Source organism: Oncorhynchus masou, chromosome 30, assembly GCF_036934945.1.
Source record: "Oncorhynchus masou masou isolate Uvic2021 chromosome 30, UVic_Omas_1.1, whole genome shotgun sequence".
NCBI lineage: Eukaryota > Metazoa > Chordata > Actinopteri > Salmoniformes > Salmonidae > Oncorhynchus > Oncorhynchus masou.
The window spans coordinates 55,505,393-55,527,838 of NC_088241.1; the positions used below are offsets into that span (position 1 = coordinate 55,505,393).

General features: G+C 43.8%; 3 protein-coding genes and 1 pseudogene across 3 annotated transcripts; 2 read left to right on the forward strand and 2 right to left on the reverse strand.

Annotated features, from left to right (window-relative positions):
- The first annotated feature begins 225 nt into the window (after positions 1-225).
- si:ch211-140b10.6 (protein POLR1D-like) lies at positions 226-2,964 on the forward strand. The gene is made up of 3 exons (XM_064949454.1): positions 226-363; positions 1,963-2,037; positions 2,224-2,964. The coding sequence occupies exons 1-3, from the start codon at positions 338-340 to the stop codon at positions 2,642-2,644; spliced, it is 522 nt and encodes a 173-aa protein (XP_064805526.1). The 5' UTR covers positions 226-337; the 3' UTR covers positions 2,645-2,964.
- A 9,021-nt stretch (positions 2,965-11,985) lies between these two features.
- pdx1 (pancreatic and duodenal homeobox 1) lies at positions 11,986-17,386 on the forward strand. The gene is made up of 2 exons (XM_064949452.1): positions 11,986-12,620; positions 16,063-17,386. The coding sequence occupies exons 1-2, from the start codon at positions 12,230-12,232 to the stop codon at positions 16,506-16,508; spliced, it is 837 nt and encodes a 278-aa protein (XP_064805524.1). The 5' UTR covers positions 11,986-12,229; the 3' UTR covers positions 16,509-17,386.
- Positions 17,369-18,573, reverse strand: urad (ureidoimidazoline (2-oxo-4-hydroxy-4-carboxy-5-) decarboxylase). The gene is made up of 2 exons (XM_064949453.1): positions 18,327-18,573; positions 17,369-17,904 (listed from the first exon to the last, which is right to left on the reverse strand). The coding sequence occupies exons 1-2, from the start codon at positions 18,499-18,501 to the stop codon at positions 17,555-17,557; spliced, it is 525 nt and encodes a 174-aa protein (XP_064805525.1). The 5' UTR covers positions 18,502-18,573; the 3' UTR covers positions 17,369-17,554.
- Positions 18,574-19,421: 848 nt separating this feature from the next.
- The window catches only part of LOC135521669 (vascular endothelial growth factor receptor 1-like), a 137,164-nt pseudogene continuing 134,139 nt past the window's right edge, over positions 19,422-22,446 (reverse strand).

Consider the following 22,446-nt stretch of genomic DNA (forward strand, 5'->3'; position numbering starts at 1 on the left):
AATCCCAAAATTAAATTAGAGGCTTCGCTTTATGCCTGTTTGAAACTAACCACTAAAAAGTATCATTATGACATTTTATTTTCAATATTAGACAAAATATATACTGTTTTACAACATTGTAACATAATTTGTTTGTTGTTAAGCAATGCTATCTGTTTTTTACGTATATAATTCGATATTACGTAAGGCACTGCTAAGGACAGTAGTCATGCGGGGTCCCTGCCGGAAGGCCCCCATTGTGGAGAAGTAAACATACATATTCAGAAATAAACATTAGCTAGCATTGGCCGTATTGATTTGAAATATCTTTTGATTAATTTACATTGATCATTACACTATGGCAGATGATGGCGAATTGGAGAAGTATGTTATAATCTATCCTATTGCCAGACTGGTATTTCTTGCTTGATGTGAATTTCTGGGGTGTTTTGAAGGGGGAGCTAACGTTAGCCAAGGAACGTCAGATAGTAGCGTTAGTCAAGTAGCTAGGTCAATGTGATTTATTGTGCTATTAAAATAGCTAGTTAATTGTTCACCAGCTTAGTTACTAGGTAGCTTGCTATGCGTGTCAATGATTAGCTAGCTATGTTTCAATTATTTGTTGCATGACTATCTAGATAACTCACATAGAGGCTGAATTGTTGTCGAGATTCAGTAGGGTACTGTATGCCAGTTTAACAAGTTGAGGATATTTTTGAGTCACAGCTGCTGGAAAGTGTGTGGGTGTGTGTGTGTGTGATTCTGTATTTCCTGTGCACACTTGTCTGGGATCCGTGGTCAAAGGTCAGCTGTTACAGCTGATCTGTAGTCAAAGGTCAGCTTTAACAGTTGATCTGTAGTCAAAGGGCAGCTGTAACGGTTGATGGTTGATCTGTAGTCAAAGGGCAGCTGAAACAGTTGATCTGTAGTCAAAGGGCAGCTGTAACAGTTGATCTGTAGTCAAAGGGCAGCTGTAACAGTTGATCTGTAGTCAAATGGCAGCTGTAACAGTTGCTCTGTAGTCAAAGTGCAGCTGTAACAGTTGCTCTGTAGTCAAAGGGCAGCTGTAACAGTTGCTCTGTAGTCAAAGGGCAGCTGTAACAGTTGCTCTGTAGTCAAAGGGCAGCTGTAACAGTTGCTCTGTAGTCAAAGGGCAGCTGTAACAGTTGATCTGTAGTCAAAGGGCAGCTGTAACAGTTGATCTGTAGTCAAAGGGCAGCTGTAACAGTTGATCTGTCGTCAAAGGGCAGCTGTATCAGTTGATCTGTAATCAAAGGGCAGCTGTAACAGTTGATCCATGGTCAAAGGGCAGCTGTAACAGTTGATCCATGGTCAAAGGGCAGCTTTAACAGTTGATCCATGGTCAAAGGGCAGCTGTAACAGTTGATCCATGGTCAAAGGGCAGCTGTAACAGTTGATCCATGGTCAAAGGGCAGCTGTAACAGTTGATCCATGGTCAAAGGGCAGCTGTAACAGTTGATCCATGGTCAAAGGGCAGCTGTAACAGTTGATCCATGGTCAAGGGCAGCTGTAACAGTTGATCCATGGTCAAAGGGCAGCTGTAACAGTTGATCCATGGTCAAAGGGCAGCTGTAACAGTTGATCCATGGTCAAAGGGCAGCTGTACCAGTTGATCCATGGTCAAAGGGCAGCTGTACCAGTTGATCCATGGTCAAAGGGCAGCTGTAACAGTTGATCCATGGTCAAAGGACAGCTGTAACAGTTGATCCATGGTCAAAGGGCAGCTATAACAGTTGTTCCCACTGACTCAGCAGATCAACCCAGGACACACATGACATGTGCCTCTAGCTCTGTGACTGACTATCTTCTCGCTCTACTTTTTATCCTGCTGTTTTCCTTCACTTTTATTCTCTTTCTGTCTCTTTCTCTATTCTTACTTTTTCCTCCTAATTATATGTTAATTAATTTCTCCCTCTCTTGCACCCTAAACACTCTCTGTCACTCTCTCCATGTGCCATGTAGACGTGCAGTGGAGGAGCTGCTGAAGGAGACCAGTAGGGCTCGGGTGCGAGCAGAAACTATGGGTCCAGCAGGCTGGTGAGTGGCATACGTTAGTAAAGGATCTGGTAAACCATCTGTTATGGGTGTTTGGCTTTCAATGCAGAATGTACTTGACACATGGCAAGGTGTGACAGACCAAGACGGATGCATATCAAAGACAATGGCTCATATTGAAGGCCTTGCTGGATTTGAAATGTTAATTTTGGTTCAACTTTCTTCCAGGATGAAATGTCCACTGCGTAGCACCAACAAGCGTTTCCTGCTCAACACACTGCGCACCACCATCCCACAGCGCCGCCCTGCTGGCCACTCAGGAGAACAGACATCAGAGTGTAGGAGGCGCAGCAGGACCCCATCCACAGACCACAGAGACAGTCACAGACGACACAGGGACGTAGACAGTCATAGGGACAGCAGAGAACATAGTCTCAAAGATGGACACAAAAGAGACAAAGACAGCAACACGTGCCATAGAGATGGCTACAAATACAGAGGGGTTGGAGACGATGACAGATATAGACATAGAGACAAGAAACACCGGGATAAAAGTGTCCCTGGTCACAAAACACACAGTCCCCATTCTAAAGAACACTTCCCATCTGAAGTCCCTTCCTCTTGTAGAGACCGCTCTCTCCGCCGATAGTAGCTCCTCCTCCTCATCACCCCACGCCCATTTCAGGGCCAGTTCTCACTCCATAGGCCACACCTATCAATCAAACCAGCACGCTCTTGCACACCTGTCAAAGACACTCCCAGTGGGAGGAGCCACATGTGACATCATAACCTTGTAGGGAGTGCTGTAACGGCATTACCAGAGGAGGTTTTCTCCCTCGAAGACATACATAACCATTGAATGACTGGAATGAATGTATTGTCTGAGAATGTGAGAAAGATTGGGGTTGCTGTTGTCAGTTTGTGACAAGCATAACTGATTAAATTGCATTTGTTTCTACTGATCTTTTACCTGGAGGTCGTGTCTTTTCTATTCTTATTCTCAATTTTGACACACTTATTCCCATCTTGCACTCAGCTCTGTTATTTCATTGTGAATCATGCTGGTATGATCTGTAAACTGACATGATCAAATCAAATTTTATTAGTCACATGTGTCAAATACAACAGGTGTAGACATTACAGTGAAATGCTTACTTACGAGCCCCTAACTAACAGTGCAGTTTCAAAAAATATGGATAAGAGTAAATAAAAGTAACAAGTAATTAAAGAGCAGCAGTAAAACATAACAAAATGCATGGGGGGAGCTGTCTCAGCCTCCAGCAAGAGGTAAAATATATAGTGAAAACAACAGTGGTCCTAAAACAGAACCTTGAGGAACACTGAAATTTAGGCCATAAGACTCCTGAACATGTAACCAATGGTTACCCGGACTATTTGTATTGTGTGCCTCCTCCTCCCATCCCCTCTTTTACCCTGCTGCTACTCTCTGTTTATCTTATATGCATAGTCACTTTAACTATACATTCATGCACATACTACCTAAATTGGCCCAACCAACCAGTGCTTCCGCACATTGGCTAACCGGACTATCTGCATTGTGTCCCACCACCCGCCAACCCCTCTTTTTACGCTTCTACAATTCTCTGCTCATCATATATGCACAGTCACTTTAATGATACCAACATGTACATACTACCCCAATAAGCCTGACTAACAGGTGTCTATATATAGCCTTGCTACTCTTTTTTCAAATGTCTTTCTACTGCTGTTTTATTTCTTTACTTACCTACACACACATACCTTTTTTGGCACCATTGGTTAGAGCCTGTAAGTAAGCATTTCACTGTAAGGTTTACACAAACCAAATCAAATGTATTTATATAGCCATTCGTACATCAGCTGATATCTCAAAGTGATGTACAGAAACCCAGCCTAAAACCCCAAACAGCAAACAATGCAGGTGTTGAAGCACGTTGGCTAGGAAAAACTCCATAGAAAGGCCAAAACCTAGGAAGAAACCTAGAGAGGAACCAGGCTATGAGGGGTGGTCAGTCCTCTTCTGGATGTGCCGGGTGGAGATTATAATAGAACATGGCCAAGATGTTCAAATGTTCATTTGACCAGCATGGTCAAATAATAGGTCTGGGACAGGTAGCACGTCCGGTGAACAAGTCAGGATTCCATAGCCGCAGCCAGAACAGTTGAAACTGGAGCAGCAGCACGGCCAGGTGGGGACAGCAAGGAGTCATCATGCCAGGTAGTCTCAGGCTCAGGCCCTCTGAGAGAGAGAAAGAAAGAGAGAATTAGAGAGAGCATACTTAAATTCACACATGACACCGGATAAGACAGGAGAAGTACTCCAGATATAACAAACTGACCCTAGCCCCCCGACACATAAACTACTGCAGCATAAATACTGTAGGCTGAGACAGGAGGGGTCAGGAGACACTGTGGCCCCATCCGATGATACCCCCGGACAGGGCCAAACAGGAAGGATATAACCCCACCCACTTTGCCAAAGCACAGCCCCCACACCACTAGAGGGATATCTTCAACCACCAACTTACCATCCTGAGACAAGGCCGAGTATATGCCCAGTCACGGACCAGGATGTCTTGCTCCCAGGCAGACTAAATAACTTTTTGCCCGCTTTGAGGACAATACAGTGCCACTGACACGGCCTGCAACGGAAACATGCGGTCTCTCCTTCACTGCAGCCGAGGTGAGTAAAACATTTAAACGTGTTAACCCTTGCAAGGCTGCAGGCCCAGACGGCATCCCCAGCCGCGCCCTCAGAGCATGCGCAGACCAGCTGGCTGGTGTGTTTACGGACATATTCAATCAATCCCTATACCAGTCTGCTGTTCCCACATGCTTCAAGAGGGCCACCATTGTTCCTGTTCCCAAGAAAGCTAAGGTAACTGAGCTAAACGACTACCGCCCCATACCACTCACTTCCGTCATCATGAAGTGCCTTGAGAGACTAGTCAAGGACCATATCACCTCCACCCTACCTGACACCCTAGACCCACTCCAATTTGCTTACCGCCCAAATAGGTCCACAGACGATGCAATCTCAACCACACTGCACACTGCCCTAACCCATCTGGACAAGAGGAATACCTATGTGAGAATGCTGTTCATCGACTACAGCTCGGCATTCAACACCATAGTACCCTCCAAGCTCGTCATCAAGCTCGAGACCCTGGGCCTCGACCCCGCCTTGTGCAACTGGGTACTGGACTTCCTGACGGGCCGCCCCCAGGTGGTGAGGGAGGTAACAACATCTCCTCCCCGCTGATCCTCAACACTGGGGCCCCACAAGGGTGCGTTCTGAGCCCTCTCCTGTACTCCCTGTTCACCCACGACTGCGTGGCCACGCACGCCTCCAACTCAATCATCAAGTTTGTGGACGACACAACAGTGGTAGGCTTGATTACCAACAACGACGAGACGGCCTACAGGGAGGAGGTGAGGGCCCTCGGAGTGTGGTGTCGGGAAAATAACCTCACACTCAACGTCAACAAAACTAAGGAGATGATTGTGGACTTCAGGAAACAGCAGAGGGAACACCCCCTATCCACATCGATGGAACAGTAGTGGAGAGAGTAGCAAGTTTTAAGTTCCTCGGCATACACATCACAGACAAACTGAATTGGTCCACTCACACAGACAGCATCGTGAAGAAGGCGCAGCAGCGCCTCTTCAACCTCAGGAGGCTGAAGAAATTCAGCTTGTCACCAAAAGCACTCACAAACTTCTACAGATGCACAATCGAGAGCATCCTGGCGGGCTGTATCACCGCCTGGTACGGCAACTGCTCCGCCCTCAACCGTAAGGCTCTCCAGAGGGTAGTGAGGTCTGCACAACGCATCACCGGGGGCAAACTACCTGCCCTCCAAGACACCTACACCACCCGATGTTACAGGAAGGCCATAAAGATCATCAAGGACACTGCCTGTTCACCCCGCTATCATCCAGAAGGCGAGGTCAGTACAGGTGCCTCAAAGCTGGGACCGAGAGACTGAAAAACAGCTTCTATCTCAAGGCCATCAGACTGTTAAACAGCCACCACTAACATTGAGTGGCTGCTGCCAACACACTGACACTGACTCAACTCCAGCCGCTTTAATAATGGGAATTGATGGGAAATGATGTAAATATATCACTAGCCACTTTAAACAATGCTACCTTATATAATGTTACTTACCCTACATTATTCATCTCATATGCATACGTATATACTGTACTCTATATCATCGACTGCATCCTTATGTAATACATGTATCACTAGCCACTTTAACTATGCCACTTTGTTTACATACTCATATCATATGTATATACTGTACTCGATACCATCTACTGTATCTTGCCTATGCTGCTCTGTACCATCACTCATTCATATATCCTTATGTACATATTCTTTATCCCCTTACACTGTGTATAAGACAGTAGTTTAGGAATTGTTAGTTAGATTACTTGTTGGTTATTACTGCATTGTCGGAACTAGAAGCACAAGCATTTCGCTACACTCGCATTAACATCTGCTAACCATGTGTATGTGACAAATAAAATTTGATTTGATTTGATTTGAGTATAGCCCACAAAGATCTCCGCCATGGCACAACCCAAGGGGGGGTGCCAACCCAGACAGGAAGATCACATCAGTGACTCAACCCACTCAAGTGACGCACCCCTCCTAGGGACGGCATGAAAGAGCACCAGTAAGCCAGTGACTCAGCCCTTGTAATAGGGTTAGAGGCAGAGAATCCCAGTGGAAAGAGGGGAACCGGCCAGGCGGAGACAGCAAGGGCAGTCTGTTGCTCCAGAGCCTTTCCGTTCACCTTCACACTCCAGACTACACTCAATCATATGACCTACTGAAGAGATGAGTGTTCAGTAAAGACTTAAAGGTTGAGACCGAGTTTCCGTCTCTCACATGGGTAGGCAGACCATTCCATAAAAATGGAGCTCTATAGGAGCCCTGCCCCCAGCTGTTTGCTTAAAAATTCTAGGAACAATTAGGAGGCCTGCGTCTTGTAACCGTAGCTTACGTGTAGGTATGTACGGCAGGACCAAATCAGAGAGATAGGTAGGAGCAAGACCATGTAATGCTTTGTAGGTTAGCAGTAAAACCTTGAAATCAGCCCTTGCCTTCACAGGAAGCCAGTGTAGGGAGGCTAGCACTGGAGTAATATGATCAAATTATTTGGTTCTAGTCAGGATTCTAGCAGCCGTATTTAGCACAAACTGAAGGTTATTTAGTGCTTTATCTGGGTAGCCGGATAATTTTTCTGCATCATTTTTTGGACAGAAAGTTTCTGATTTTTCCAATGTTACGTAGATGGAAAAAAGCTGTCCTTGAAACAGTCTTGATATGTTCGTCAAAAGAGAGATCAGGGTCCAGAGTAACGTCGAGGTCCTTCACAGTTTTATTTGAGACGACTGTACAACCATTAAGATTAATTGTGTGTCATCCGCATAGCAGTGAAAGTTAACATTATGTTTTCGAATGACATCCCCAAGAGGTAAAATATATAGTGAAAACAATAGTGGTCCTAAAATGGAACCTTGTGGAACACCGAAATTTACAGTTGATTTGTCAGAGGGCAAACCATTCACAGAGACAAACTGATATCTTTCCGACAGATAAGATCTAAACCAGGCCAGAACTTGTCCGTGTAGACCAATTTGGGTTTCCAATCTCTCCAAAAGTATGTGGTGATCGATGGTATCAAAAGCAGCACTAAGGTCTAGGAGCACGAGGACAGATGCAGAGCCTCGGTCTGATGCCATTAAAAGGTCATTTACCACCTTCACAAGTGCAGTCTCCGTGCAATGATGGGGTCTAAAACCAGACAGAAGCATTTTATATACATTGCTTGTCTTCAGGATGGCAGTGAGTTGCTTCGCAACAGCCTTTTCTAAAAATTTTGAGAGGAATGGAAGATTCGATATAGGCCAATAGTTTTTTAAATATTTTCTGGGTCAAGGTTTGGCTTTTTCAAGAGAGGCTACCTGTTGTATTCAGCACATGTGACAAATAAACTTTGATTTGATGTTCTGCAGTGGTATACCCAGGGTTGACTGGCTGGGGTTGTATCCATATCACGCCCACAAGTTCTACAGTGGTATACCCAGGGTTGACTGGCTGGAGTTGTATCCAAGTCGCTCCCACATGTTCTACAGTGGTACGCCCAGGGTTGACTGGCTTGGGTTGTAATCCAAGTCACGCCCACATGTTCTACATTGGTATACCCAGGGTTGACTGTCTGGGGTTGTTTTCCACAGATGTAATGTGCCTTTTAATCCAGCAGGTGATGTGTGATATCCGCATTGACCCAGGGCCTTTGACGTTCGCGTTGTAATACAGCAGAGATGTTTTTGCAGTCATGTCCCTGGCGCTAATGATGGGGAAAAAAACATAACAAAGCGAACAAACGGGGCCTTATCCAACGTTAGAATTATAAAGCCTAGGGAGATTTAACTGGTCCTGGTGAATATATTCTTCTCGTGTTCAAATTACTCTTCTCGTGTTAATGATTTCCCCTAAAATATAGTCTACATATTATTAGACCCACAAAATGGCACTTCAAAATCCCATAATGTAGATAGTATATTTGTTGCTTAATCCTTTCGATTTGGCATTAAGCTGATTTGCAGTCGTTATTTCACATTGTCTCTCATAGTTTGATTTATGGTGCCGTAATTTCTTCACTCAGAATAGATTTGATTTTAATTGTCGTTTGCATTTGGTCGTTACTCACTGTTGGCCATGTTTACATAAGCTATGGCTGTCGCCATGGGTAAGCACTTTTTATCGTGTCTACTCATTTTTGACATGTATATACCTGCTTATATCAGAAACGGCTTTGTTTGTGAAAGAAAGAATATCTACTATTTTCGTGACACTCCTCGGGTTCTGTAAAACCTGTTTATTGAATTCCACTTGGTTTTTCTTTAATCCATTAACCAACATTTTACTTCAATAATTATAATTTTTAATTACACAGAAATAGGATAATACAACAACAACAATATCTATTCATATTAGTTCATCATGGTTGTTGTTAATTTGGAAATATATATAAATGTGTGTGTGTGTAGTACCAATCAAAAGTTTGGACACACCTACTCATTCGAGGGTTTATCTATAGTTGTACTATTTTCTACATTGTAGAATAATAGTGAATATATTAAAACTATGAAATAACACATATGGAATCATGTAGTAAACAAAAAAGTCTAAATATATATTTTCTATTTGAGATTCTTCAAAGTAAGTACCCTTTGCCTTGACGACAGCTATGCAGACTATTGGCATTCATGTGTTATTTCATAGTTTTGATGTCTTCACTATTATTCTACATGCTTTGCTCTATCTTGGCCAGGTCGCAGTTGTAAATGAGAACTTGTTCTCAACTGGCCTACCTGGTTAAATAAAACAAATAAATATATATATACAGTATATCCATATTTAATTAAACCAGAGAAGTCCCATTGAGATGTACATCTCATTTTCAAGTGAGCCCTGGACAAGGGCGGGGTCGAGGGAGCGGCATACATATAATTAAACAACAGACCTGGACAAGGGCGGGGTCGAGGGAGCGGCATACATATAATTAAACAACAGACCTGGACAAGGGCGGGGTCGAGGGAGCGGCATACATATAATTAAACAACAGACCTGGACAAGGGCGGGGTCGATACATATAATTAAACAACAGACCTGGACATACATATAATTAAACAACAGACCTGGACAAGGGCGGGGTCGAGGGAGCGGCATACATATAATTAAACATACATATAATTAAACAACAGACCTGGACAAGGGCGGGGTCGAGGGAGCGGCATACATATAATTAAACAACAGACCTGGACAAGGGCGAGGGGGACCTCGGGTCGAGGGAGCGGCATACATATAATTAAACAACAGACCTGGACAAGGGCGGGGTCGAGGGAGCGGCATACATATAATTAAACAACAGACCAAGCAAAACAATGAATGAAAGTTAAAACAGTGCAAAGTGCATAACTGACCTTAAAAGAGCAGCTTTAAAAACGTGCATTCAGTGGTCAGCGGTCCTCAATTATCATTTTAGACACATTGTTGATGGGTTATTAGGCAATACTAATTATCCCTATTACTTTAGATTTTTTTATGGGATTGACAATTTCCATGAATTGAGAAAGACCTTGTTTGAGCAATTTAATTTATTAAGATTGAATGAATGAATCATGTTGCTCGCTAGGCGCACATAGGGGGTAACCCAGGGACTATATGAGGCAACATCAGTATGAACAGCATGGCCATTCACTAAAGCATTATCGTATCTCTCCCCACAGCACTCCGTTCCATCTGGGTCCATAACCTGTACTGCACTCTATACGACAATGGCCCCTCTCGATTGCCTACAGACGTTTTATTGCGGTTCATATTAAGAGTCCTTAAAGGCTTTTTATTTGCAAACCTGTTTGTGAATCATTGCATTTGGGTTCAGCAACGCCGCATTAACTTTCACTTAAAACCATTACGCAAATTTCAATGCCATGGATAAGGGGCCTAAATAGCGTTTTACGCAGTCACGCTTCATAAACTCCGTTGTGCGTTTTCAGTGTCGTGAGGAAATACATGCGGTTAACAGTTTCCTTCCTCGTTCAAACGACGAGCAAATATAAACACCATTAAGCGACAATACATGGACTGATTTGTATGGAATTGATTTACTTGAACTTTATAGCAGGTGCTGAGTGCCCCATTAAGATACTGGAGAAAGAGCCATAATCTCTCTTGAAGAACTCAGTGCTGCCATAGGCCTATTAGTTTATGTGTGCGTTTGAACTGGTCATTTTAGACATCACGTCAACTGTCATGTCTAAAATGTAGATAAAGCCTTTCTAAGCACAATGGCCAAAATAGAAAAACAATGTAAACGTTATATATATTACATTTCTTATCTCATGTAGGCAAATGGTTATTATCGATGGCCTGCAAGGCCAGCTGAAAGAAATGCTAGTGCTTTATAACATTACAGTTATAACATGGTAATACATTTGATATTTTAATAAGTCGTGGGCCTTAGCTGCTGTTTGGCACTCAGTTGCTGCGTAAATGTGCTCGCCCGCCTGGAGAGACGTGTATTTCCTCGCACCACGCGCGCTAATTGAGTGCTGCTCCTCACTCCATGCTAATTGGTTTACACCCTGGCTCTCCTCTTTACTTTACCGTGAAGAGTGTTGTTTAATGGAGCGAGCACCTGTCTGCCTAATGTCCAGCAAACACAGAGGAAGAGTGGCGGTGGGAGACACGAGCTCTGCTGCTGTTTGTTATGAACCAGAGGAGATCCGTTAAATGGTGTTAAATGAGCCATTGGCTATAATGGGCTGGATTTAAAAAGTCGCAAGTTCGGCCACTTTTAAGAGAACACTAAAAGGTATCCAACCAGGTGAGGGTTCGTCCAGGACTTGGTCTTTGATCCCCCTCACATCTCATTGCCAAGTTTCCAAGACAACCGCCGCTGCAAGTTGCTTATCACCAGGGTCAGCCGATGCGAGTAGGCTATTAGGCCTATACATCTGGTTATCGATTTCCCACTCTATCAGTCGCCTATTGATAAGAGAACTAGGTTCATATAAATGTTCAATGGCTGACATTGTTCTACGGCAGTGAAATCTGCATTCAGGCTTCACGAGCGCACTGCATTCCCATCGTTTCTTCTTATTTTCCATCAAGAGAACCAAAGCCGTGATGATACTGACATTGTGGAGACACTTTCTGTTTGCGTTTCTCGTCGTGCTTTTTCTCTGCGGGCCGCAATCTCTCTGATTAGTTCGATCGCATTAGCCCCTGTCCGCTCGCAGCGATAGGACCCGCAGATTCCGCTGCTCACCTGTATATCGCTGCATTAGGACCAACTTGCGGCAGGTGGGTCTCAGATATCCGCCGTCAAACAGTGGAGTGTTTGCCGAGGGCATTGATTTGTGCACGGTCAATTCTGTTCAATTATTGTCGCTCCGCGGGGCAGAGAATACAGACACGAATAGAAACTAAGGTGACGACTTCTCAGTTTTGTGTAATCAGTGAAACCGATGGCTTAGGTGCAGCAGGGTCACGTGGTGGCGGTGACACACCTGCGCAGGGCCTATAGCGGCGACAGATGCACGAGCAGCACAGGTAGAGCAGAGCACAAGGTTCCACGCAGCAAAGGCAATAGGGCGCATGTATATGTGTGCACACACACCCGTTGGATAGCCCTGGCCCTCGGCAGTCATGAATCGAGAAGAGCACTACTATTCCCCCGCGCAGCTGTTCAAAGACCCCTGCCCCTACCAGAGACCCCACAGCGAGGACTTCAGCCACAGCCCTCCGCCCTGCCTCTATATGGGCCGGCAGGCTCAGTCCGTCTATTCCTCGCCTTCCATCGGAGGGCTAGACCAGGCAAGTCTCCCTGATATTGCTCCGTACAGTATGCCCATGCGAGAGGACCCAGGTGTGCCGCAGCTCCACCACCCCCAGGCGCCCCAGCAGACTATCCAACCGGGGGGTTACGGAGACCCGGGGGAGCTGGCTCTGTGTGCCGATAGGAACAGATACCACCTGCCTTTCCCCTGGATGAAAAGCACCAAGTCTCACGTGCAAACCTGGAAGGGACAGTGGGCAGGTAACTCACTGCAGTCACCTTGGTAATGTTCGTATAATTCTCGTTGTTGTAGGGCTGCAAAGAAAGCTTTTCATCTAGGCCTCTCAAGGAATCTACCCACACATTTATAGGAATTTTGCAGAGCGTTCTTTTGCAGTAGGCCTATCTAAATATATTCGTTTGAACACACTTTTATAAAGTATAAATACCCTACAAGTGGATAATCTATTTGATTAAAATACAATATTTCAACAAAAGTATTTACGTAATAGTTAATTGAACATTCAGGAGTTTTCTTTTGCCAATAGCCATGGAGTGAATGTTATTTGACCATAGAGAATTCAGCAGACATAAAAGTGAACATTGAGTGTAATTCAAAAGCTTTTTAACTCACACAATCAACTGTCGTGTATAGAGCATGAGTTGCCGCTGCTTTATGTGTAGGCTAATGCCACCGATGTGAACATAGGAAAACGATCAGACGTTCATCGTGATAAATGTTCATGAAGTTTGAATAGACTGAGTCTTTTGTTCATGTATAAGAACTTAAATTACATCATGATGTCTATAATATATTTCGAGGGTGGGTGTCAGTTTACCTTGTCAATCAATCTGTAAAGGACCTAGGTTCCCTCATACAGGCCAAACTGTTTTGTATGCCTCTGAAGGTGTGCCTCCTCTCTCAAGTATCAAGTTGAGATATACTTCAAATATGTGAAAATTTCAGTTGTGATAATTTCTTTGTTAATGATTTCCTAATGGCAGTTATTATCCATATAGGCCTTCATGAAAAATGCTGCGTAGTATATATTACAATAACCTTCATTATATCAATATTTTTTAGACATATCAAATATATTAAAGTGTATATCATTAAAGGTGGAGTCTTCAGGAATCGTAGCAAAATAACGAGTCAACTCTTCCTCCTAAAAGTATTTTCTGTTGCGGCCATTTTAAGTGAACTTGGTTCAGCGGGTATATGGGAACTCGATTGAGCCTTTTTTTCTCGAACCTAAAATATCTCAATACGTTTTCAAGCCACTTACACAATTAAACGAAATATAAAGTAGTGTATGTTACTCAGCGCCTGACTTGGGCAGGCGTCCACCGGAGCTGAGGACCGGCACTTTCAATTTTCTTCTGCTTGATCTCTTGTTCCACTTATATAATATTAGCTCAAAAGTATTGTGGAGCACCTGCACCTTACTATAAACAGTACCAGAACCCAGAATGAGCACCGGCACCTATTTCAGTCCAGGTGAGGCACTGATGTTACTTAAATAACTTGATGGTAACAAGATGTGGGAAGGTTAGAGCAGAGCACACGGTTCTTCTCAATTATTCCGTAGGCCTATAGACAATTATTCTCTCAACTCAACCTTCTTCAAAAACAATAACACAAATATTGTTTGTAAATAATAGGACAATTAGGATACAAATGTGTTAAATATGACTTAATTGGGCTATATGTGCTTTTATTGTTTATTCCCGTGGCTTTAGAAAATGTGTGTAACTTTACACACGATACACTTTTTGGCAAATCATTTCGATAAAAGCTTATTTCAGTAAAAATATCTTCCTCATTAGACAAACGCAACCAGGGCAAGAATAAGCTTACTCTAAATAATTAAGCAGTTCAACTATTGAATAGAATAGATTTGAAATGCTTATTTATTTTGAAGTCAAAGACCACCTTGACCAATAAAAAAGTTTAACAGTTGTGCCACTAATTTCATAATTCAAAACACAAATGAATTGTAGTGGTGATACAGGAAAAACTATGTCTGTTCTTTTATCATATGGGCCTACCTTCATGTTTTATAAAAGTCATTACGTTAAATTAACGGACTGTCTGTAAATTGCCTTGTTGATCCAGGCTTTGTGTTTTAGTGAACAGTTCAAGTTAGCGAAACTTGTCAGGTGAAATTACTATAGAATAATAGCCTATCATGTGAAGAGAGATTAGATTATAAGCCACAGGATGTTCAACTATTGTACACTTTTGTCAACTAACAAAACCCACAGTAATCGTGTCACAGAGCCTGGAGCGGTGGGTGCGGAGTCAAACGCAGAGAGCAGAGGATACTGGGGAAACCGGACTTTATTTCGGTTTCCAATGCGAACGCCCAAAACAGGCAAAATAATCACAAAAATGTCCAACCCAACACATGGCACAAACGGACAGGAACAATACACGCACAACCTCGACTAACAGAAAACAAGTCCGCACAAAAACAGACGGGCCTATTTATTTATTTATTTATTTTTTATTTCACCTTTATTTAACCAGGTAGGCTAGTTGAGAACAAGTTCTCATTTACAACTGCGACCTGGCCAAGATAAAGCATAGCAGTACGAACAGACAACACATTACATGGAGTAAACAATTAACAAGTCAATAACACAGTAGAAAAAAAGAGTCTATATACATTGTGTGCCAAAGGCATGAGGAGGTAGGCGAATAATTACAATTTAGCAGATTAACACTGGAGGGATAGATGATCAGATGGTCATGTTCAGGTAGAGATATTGGTGTGCAAAAGAGCAGAAAAGTAAATAAATATAAACAGTATGGGGATGAGGTAGGTAAAATTGGGTGGGCTATTTACCGATAGACTATGTACAGCTGCAGCGATCGGTTAGCTGCTCAGATAGCAGACGTTTGAAGTTGGTGAGGGAGATAAAAGTCTCCAACTCCAGCGATTTTTGCAATTCGTTCCAGTCACAGGCAGCCTAACAGGCGTAAATAGTCCTGAATCAAAAAACAAAATAAGAGACAGGTGCAACCAATAAGACAAAACAAACAGAAAAGGAAAAAGTGATTGGTGGCAGCGAGAAGACCGGCGACGACGACCGCCGAGCGCCGCCCGAACAGGCAGGGGAGCCACCTTCGGTGGGAGTCGTGACAAATCGAAATGTTACTGTTCTTTTTTTATATAGTCCTAACCTTTTCCCCTCAAATTGATTGACCCATTTGTGAGTCTTTGTTATAGAATATGCAGTAATGTGAAATTCAGTGTGCTGTGACCCAGGCAGAATTGTTCGGCACAGAATACATGATACCTCACATAGTCAATTTCCAGTATACAGTATCTGTTGCTATAGTTGCATTGACAGCTGTGAGGGTTACCTGTCATCTGATCTAGCCTACTGTATGTGTTGTAGTTATCATCAGTTACCCAACTGTTTCTATACAGTAGATGTTCTGCATTCTAGGGTGGTCAGTGGGTGAGCTGAGTTCAGTCAGCGTGCTGTGTGCGTTTCAGCTAGACCCAATGGGTTAAAACCCACTGGTGGGTCATTGCCAATTTCATCTCGATTGTGCATTTGGGACTTTGACTGTGACAGGGTACAATGTTAAGTTAAAAACTCAAAACCCTTTCCATCTCTCCACTCCTGCTCTTTCATTGCCTCTCACTCTTTCTCTATCTTCCCCTCCCCTCCCTCCCCATCCTCCCCCCAGGCCACTACATGGAGGCAGAGGAGAACAAGCGGACAAGGACTGCCTACACGCGAGCCCAGCTCCTGGAGCTGGAGAAGGAGTTCCTGTTCAACAAGTACATCAGCAGGCCGCGGCGTGTCGAGCTGGCCCTCACCCTCAGCCTCACAGAGAGACACATCAAGATCTGGTTCCAGAACCGACGGATGAAGTGGAAGAAGGAGGAGGACAAGAAGAGAGTGAGGGGGGTCGACCCCGAGCAGGACTCGTCCATTACGTCAGGGGACCTGAAGGATGAGGCTGGGCTGGGGGTCGGAGGGGCTGGGATGGGGGTCGGGGGGGCAGGGGTGGGGGTGGGGGTTGCATTGGCTGGGGCTCCCACACCGGCACCTCTCACCACTACCACCACACCCCCCTCACCCCTACACTCCCACTCCCACTCCCTGTCAGGTTCGAGAGACTCGGCTTAGCAGGGCTGATATGGGTGAAAATTGGGCAGACACTGAGGAAAAGGAAGGCACTTTTCAAACAGACTCCGCTGGCATCATTCATGTTCATTGTCGGCCGTGAAAGATTGAAGAGATGTGAAGGGAGAGGACTGCAGGGACATTGTCTGTGATGTCATCATTCTGCGACTGAACTGACCTCATGTTGGTGTTGAGGACCTGAGGGGCATGCACTGATGATGACACTTTGCATTGGACATACATATAGACCCACTTTATACTATTGCTCTGAATCCCTGGGCAGTAGCACCAGCAGCTTGGAGAGACCGTGGTGATACAGACCACACAACTCTGGTGAGAGCTACTTTTAAAGCAAGCTTAGTGCTTTAAAACCAATGCACTTCAGATTTCAAACTTTTCTCTGAACATTTTGGCAGTATAATGTATGCAGTTTACGCACAGTACATGGTTCTGCTGTCAATATTAACAATACTGATGCATTTTCTGATAAATTGTTATATGACAAAAATGAGTCACTCATACCAGTTATATAGCCTTTACATATGTGTTATATAGCCTTTACATATGTGTTATATAGCCTTTACATATGTGTTATATAGCCTTTACATATGTGTTATATAGACTTTACATATGTGTTATATAGCCTTTACATATGTGTTATATAGACTTTACATATGTGTTATATAGACTTTACATATGTGTTATATAGCCTTTACATATGTGTTATATAGCCTTTACATATGTTATCATATTGTTATGTCTAAATGATAGGCACTGTGAAGAATGTACTATATTTTGAAATCTTTATTAATTAAGCTATCATCTCAGACTTATCAAATTAAAGTGCATATTTGAAATCAGAATAAAATCAATGAAACATCTGCAGTTATTTAATTACTTTTGCTCAATTTTGGCACTTGGTACAATTAAGCACATTTAGGCACAGTTACTCCTTTACGCACAATGACGCAGCCATTATGATGCACTATTCAAACACATACAACTCATCAGGTAGACCACACGAAACTGTATGTCATCCCGTCAGTCAGTTATAGCTTGTTGGACGTCTCTGGGACCACGAGCCCCTGCAGACGGAGGTGACAGATCTTCTTCACTTCATCGATGGCGCACGCCCTCTCAATGGTGCGCTCGTTCCGGAGCCGCTCCTCTAGCTGCCGCAGGATGGTCGCCTTGTTGTTCATCCGCGCGCAGATCACGAAGGGGAAACCGAAGTGGTGCTTGTATTCCGTATTCAGCCGGGCCATGCGAGAGACCTCCGCGGTGGTCAGCGTGTCCAAACCGGCCTGGACCTGTTCCTCTCTCGACTCCCGGGTCAGAGTCCCACTCTGGAGGTCTCTACCCGTGAGGTCGGGGTGAACTCTGAGGATTCCCTCTTTACCTGTGGATAGTAGAGTTTAGATAGTAGTCCGATGCTGGAAAAACTATCGCAAATTCAATATTCATTGGTTAATAGAATACCGTGTAGTAAAATATATTTCACATCCACGTTTAAAAACCTTATAGTTTAACAATCTCTCGTTGGACTCGTAACTTAAAGGTTGCAAGTTCGAATCCCCGAGCTGACCAGGTACAAATCTGTCGTTCTGCCCCTGAACAGGCAGTTATCCCACTGTTCGTAGGGCGTCATTGAAAATAAGATTTTGTTCTTATTAACTGACTTGCCTAGTTAAATAAAGGTTAAAAAAATAAATTAAATAAAAAACAATCTCTCACCAGCTGAATGTAAAAAATAAAAAATATTACATTTTAAAGAAAGAACAAATAACGGCCTATGGGTTATCCATTCATCCTTGGCTATACCTGATTCGGGGAGGGCATCGATGAAGTCGTTTATACTGGCCTCCAGGTCAGCAAGGTTCGAGAAGGGACGGCGTGACCATACTGCGGCCGTTATGAGTGGACATTTCTCCACCACGTTACCGAAAACATCCACAAAGTCCTCATAAGGAAGATAATTCACTGATCCGATGTCCATATTAAACTCTACTGTCTCGTCTCCACAGACTCATTTAGTAGCGGCCCCAAAACTGCCCTTCGGACAGGTCAACAGAAAAGCCCAGCATGCCAACACTGTAGGGTTATTGAACTCCGGGACAGCAAGGCGCGATGACCCCTCAAGCCTTCTTATGCCCAGATTTGAAATCTTACTACTTTATAATGAAACCCGAACCTTGACCTGTTTGTTATATTTCAAAAGGTTTGAATTGAGATAAAGTGGTCTTTCACAGCTTTTAATTTGATGCGAGCCAGGTGAATGACACTATTGCGTCTCTGAACACCGGAACGGCAGGCGTAGCTCTGGCGCCACCAATCGTGCAATTTGTGCCATTGCTCCCTACCCCCTATAAATATAAAACATTACTGTTCATTCCCAATGTCACTCAGACCTAATATAAAAGCCACAAAAACAGTGATCATTTCAAAGACTTTATTTCAAATATTTGAATAATTTCCAAAACTCAGATGGACAAACATACCGAAAACTAAATCATTGTTATTCATTTAAAAAAAAAAACTTCACATATGAAAGAAAAGACAGAAAAATCCAGCTGTCAAAATGATTGAAATATCTCTTCTCCAAAAGCAGTAATAACATGATTAATATTGAATTAGTTGCACACAGTGTATAATATGTTCACAAAAACAGGTTGTGTTAATTTTGACATCCATTACTGTTACAATGTTAAATATTACTTTATCAATTCCTACAGTGACGGAGCTACTGGCATTTGATACAAAAACAGTTTTAATTGACATATTCATTGTTAAACATATTTGGAGAAAGCAAGTCATTAGTGCATTTGAAATCCACAGCATTATACAAATATACACTACCAGGATATAATAGGAGAAATCCTTATGGCACAGAAGAATTAGAAAGACAGGCCACTGCTCTCACTGACATGGTTTCAGAGGATTGTCATCATCAGTCTCCATGGCAACCCTGTCAGACAGTGTTTTGGTGGTTGTTGTTGGGGCCTCTCCAGTGGAGTGGGTCTTGCAGTATTGGTTCTGTGACTGTGCTTGATGACCCTTTTCTTTGGCCAAGGCTGAGAGATCAGATTTCACCGGTGCATTCTGGTACAACACATGACTGCAGCTCCTGTCCAGGATGTTATGGTAGAGCTAAAAGAGAAATCACGACTTTAATGGAATGACGTGCACTGAGGTTTGTTGTATTGTTTGAGCCTCACCTTCTTCTCCATGTCAGCCAGTTGGTCGTCCATGAAGGCCACCAGCTTGGAGAAGTGAGGGCGGTCCCGAGGCTCCAAGGCCCAGCACTTACACATGATCGAATACCTGCAGGAGGGAGGAAGGGAGGGGGTATGAAACCTCTTTTACAGTTCCTATATTTGATAATAATTAAATGTGCATGATGTAATGTTATAGATGTAGGTGCAGAGCGGTTCTGGATACGTACACAGATTCACTGGCGTAGTATGGCTGCTCCATCTTAAAACCTCTCTCTATCATCACATAGAAGTTGTTGTCCACCTTTATCCCTGGGTAGGGGGTCACACCTGAGAGAGAGAGAGAGAGAGAGCGCAAATCACTTAATACAGTGCCTTCAGAAAGTATTCACACCCCTTGACCTATTCCACATGATGTTGCTTTACAGCCTAAATGCAACATTTATTAAATCAACAAAATTCTCACCCATCTACACACAATACCAATGATAAGGTGAAAACATGTTAAAACATTTTTGCAAACATATTGAAAATGAAATACAGAAATATCTAATTTACAGAAGTATTCACACCCCTGAGTCAATACTTTGTAGAAGCATCTTTGGCAGCGATTACAGCGATTAACATGATGCAGCCACCACCATGCTTGAAAGTATGAAGAGGGGTACTCAGTGATGTGTTGTGTTGGATTTGCCCCAAACATAATGCTTTGTATTCAGAACATACAGTTCATTTCTTTGCAATATTTTTGCAGTTTTACTTTAGTGCCTTATTGAAAACAGAATTCATGTTTCAGAATATTTGTAATCTGTACAGGCTTCCTTCTTTTCACGCTGTCATTTAGGTGTCACGCGGGTATAAAGGATTTTGGAGACAGGCGCAGGAATATACAATAGGGTTTTTTAATACACCCAAAAAAACACATATACAAAAACACTGGGCTGTACACAAACAAACGACACGATACCCGTAACACACAATATATATAGCACGCAGCATAACAGCTGCACCAACGCATAGATACTCGCTGCACCAACGCATAGATACTCGCTGCACCAACGCATAGATACTCGCTGCACCAACGCATAGGTACTCGCTGCACCAACGCATAGGTACTCGCTGCACCAACGCATAGGTACTCGGGGGGGGGGGTCCATGACATTAGGTTAGTATTGTGGAGTAACTACAATGTTGTTGATCCATCCTCAGTTTTCTCCTATCAGAGCCATTCAACTCTGTAACTGTTTTAAAGTCACCATTGGCCTCATGGTGAAATCCTTGACCGGTTTCCTTTCTCTACGGATCTCCCCAGTACTGATGCTCATCAGTACCTCATTCTGTTCACCATTTCCGCAGGTCTACGTCACCGGTTTTCTAGGCTTCACTTCACATGATCATCAACCCCGGACTGTCTTTACAAGGACACCTGTATCTTTGTAATAACTGCGTGTATTTATACACCATCCAAAGTGTCATTAATACATTTACTATGCTCAAATGGACATTCAATGTCTGCTTTTATTTGATTTTTTACCCATCTACCAATAGATGCACTTCTTTGTCAACTGTTGGAAAATCTCAAAGTAATCCATTTTAAAAAGTCACGGGGAGTGAATTCTTTCTGAAGGCACTGTATCAGGGAAAACATCAAGTTTTAACAAAAACCCCCACGAGAAACAAGAAAGAAAGAGAAAAACCAAGAGAATGTAAAAGCTACAGGGTCAGTGCCAGTACCAAATTCACACATGGTCTGTGTGTAGTTCGTACCCACTGGGACAGACGTCAATCTAACGTCTATTCCACGTTGTTTCCACGTCATTTCATTTAGTTTAAATGACGTGGAAACAACATTGATTCAACCAGTGTGTCCAGTGGATATTCTTATTTTTTTTGTGAACAAAAGTATGCTTTTTGAACCCTTCCACCCCATCCCACCCCACCCCCATCCCCACCCCCACCCCATCCCCACCCCCACCCCCATCCCCACCCCCATCCCCATCCCCACCCCCATCCCCCACCCCCATCCCCACCCCCCATCCCCCACCCCCATCCCCACCCCCATCCCCCATCCCCATCCCCACCCCCATCCCCATCCCCACCCCCCATCCCCATCCCCACCCCCACCCCCATCCCCCCCCATCCCCACCCCCATCCCCATCCCCACCCCCCATCCCCATCCCCACCCCCACCCCCCATCCCCATCCCCACCCCCCCATCCCCATCCCCATCCCCCCCCCATCCCCACCCCCATCCCCACCCCCCATCCCCATCCCCATCCCCATCCCCACCCCCATCCCCATCCCATCACCACCCCCCATCCCACACATACACTGACACCCTACAATACAACCAAAAGTAAGAGTAGGTATGTTTATGTGTCTACCCAGAGAGAAGACTTCCCACAGCAGGATACCATAGGCCCAGACATCGCTCTGCATGGTGTACATCCCCTGGAAGATACTCTCTGGAGCCATCCACTTCACTGGCAGACGCACCTGCAACACAACACACACACACACATCAGTCACACACACTGACACTGGATTCTGAGAACACAGATGTCACTGACACAACAGAGAATTTGTCGAATACATACAGACAAATACAGACAAACACTCGGTTTCCACTATATAGCACAGCCACAAAGTCAAAATTGGCTATTGTAAAAAAAAGCAGGATTATTTCATTAGCTTTTTAGTCTTACTTGAAGGTTAGAGTTAGGCACAAGG

Bases quoted from the DNA above. Each gene is read 5' to 3' on its own strand.
- si:ch211-140b10.6 (XM_064949454.1), top strand. From the start codon at position 338: ATGGCAGATGATGGCGAATTGGAGAA. The intron at 364-1,962 runs GTATGTTATAAT...TGTGCCATGTAG, and splicing joins GATGATGGCGAATTGGAGAA to ACGTGCAGTGGAGGAGCTGC. The intron at 2,038-2,223 runs GTGAGTGGCATA...ACTTTCTTCCAG, and splicing joins ACTATGGGTCCAGCAGGCTG to GATGAAATGTCCACTGCGTA.
- pdx1 (XM_064949452.1), top strand. From the start codon at position 12,230: ATGAATCGAGAAGAGCACTACTATTCCCCCGCGCAGCTGTTCAAAGAC. The intron at 12,621-16,062 runs GTAACTCACTGC...TCCTCCCCCCAG, and splicing joins CTGGAAGGGACAGTGGGCAG to GCCACTACATGGAGGCAGAG.
- urad (XM_064949453.1), bottom strand. From the start codon at position 18,501: ATGGACATCGGATCAGTGAATTATCTTCCTTATGAGGACTTTGTGGAT. The intron at 17,905-18,326 runs GTATAGCCAAGG...TACTATCCACAG, and splicing joins CGATGCCCTCCCCGAATCAG to GTAAAGAGGGAATCCTCAGA.